General features: G+C 70.2%; 1 protein-coding gene across 1 annotated transcript in view; it reads left to right on the top strand.

The window, feature by feature from the left end:
* The first annotated feature begins 226 nt into the window (after positions 1–226).
* GPR37 (G protein-coupled receptor 37) overlaps positions 227–968 on the top strand; it is a 19,277-nt gene continuing 18,535 nt past the window's right edge. Inside the window, exon 1 of the mRNA XM_019509248.1 lies at positions 227–321. Coding sequence (XP_019364793.1) covers positions 227–321 — 95 coding nt within the window. The remainder of the gene's footprint in view (positions 322–968) is intronic.

Genomic DNA, 968 nt, shown 5'->3' with positions numbered 1-968 from the left:
TGTTCCCCTTCAGCCCTCGGTTTTCTCTGGTTCCGCGCAGTGGTGAGTAGGGGGGCACGTGCGCCCGTGAGAGCGCTGGTGCACCCCTCTCAGGCCGTGCTTCCCACGTAGGCGATGGGTGGTGGGGCAGTCAGGAGCGCCTCCCAGACTGAAGCGCTGGATGAAGCGGCTCCCCCCGCTGGGCGAGACTAGCTGTGGGGGGACCCCCTCACCGCCCCTGCTTCAGATGGCGCCAGTTGCCAATGATCCCAAGTCACCGCCCAAGCAGGAGACAAGGAGAGTCGCTTCCCCTTGGGGAGCTTCGGATGCAGATTTGCTCAAGTGGAGGATCCCGACACTGAACCTGGCGCCAGGCTTCCTTGTACATTTTCATGCCTCGGTACCCTTCCCCTTCCTGCTTGTCTCATGCTAGGTGGCTCGCTTTCCCTCCCCCCTCCCCCCTGTCCTGAGCTGCGCGAGATGAATTCATGACCCTGTCGTGGGCTTCCCGCGTGCCTCCTGCAGCTGCGGGGGGTGGAAGAGAGCGCGTCGGCTGACCCCGCGGCCGGGCTGGGCACAGGGCAGCTGAGAGCGGGGCACCGCCCGCGCCCCGATCTCTCCGTGTGCTGGGATCCTTGGCGCCGCCTCGGAGAGCCGCACCGGGAGCGGGGAGCCCAGGCAGTAGCGGCCCCGCTGGAGAAGGGACTGGCGCTGAAGGGAAGGGGAGGCGCGGGGGTGGCGCCGGCAGCCCCTCACACGGGGCAGGTGGCGGGAGCGGGGGGACAGCGCCGCCCGCGGCCGTGTAGCTCCGCGCCGCTCCTGCCCGCCCAGAAGGAGGAGGACGAGGACGAGGACGAGGAGGAGGAGGCAGCTGCAGCAGTCGCCTGTCGACGGAGCCCCCTCGGCGGCCGCGGGCGCGAGCAAGCAGTCGCGGGGGGCGGTGGCTCCTGCGGGCCCGCCCCGTCCTGTCCTGTCCCGCCCCGAGCGCC

This window comes from Gavialis gangeticus, unplaced genomic scaffold (assembly GCF_001723915.1).
Source record: "Gavialis gangeticus isolate Ggan-Ray unplaced genomic scaffold, GavGan_comp1, whole genome shotgun sequence".
NCBI lineage: Eukaryota > Metazoa > Chordata > Crocodylia > Gavialidae > Gavialis > Gavialis gangeticus.
The sequence above is the reverse complement of the archived record's forward strand: the minus strand, read 5'-3'. Positions and strand labels throughout refer to the sequence as shown.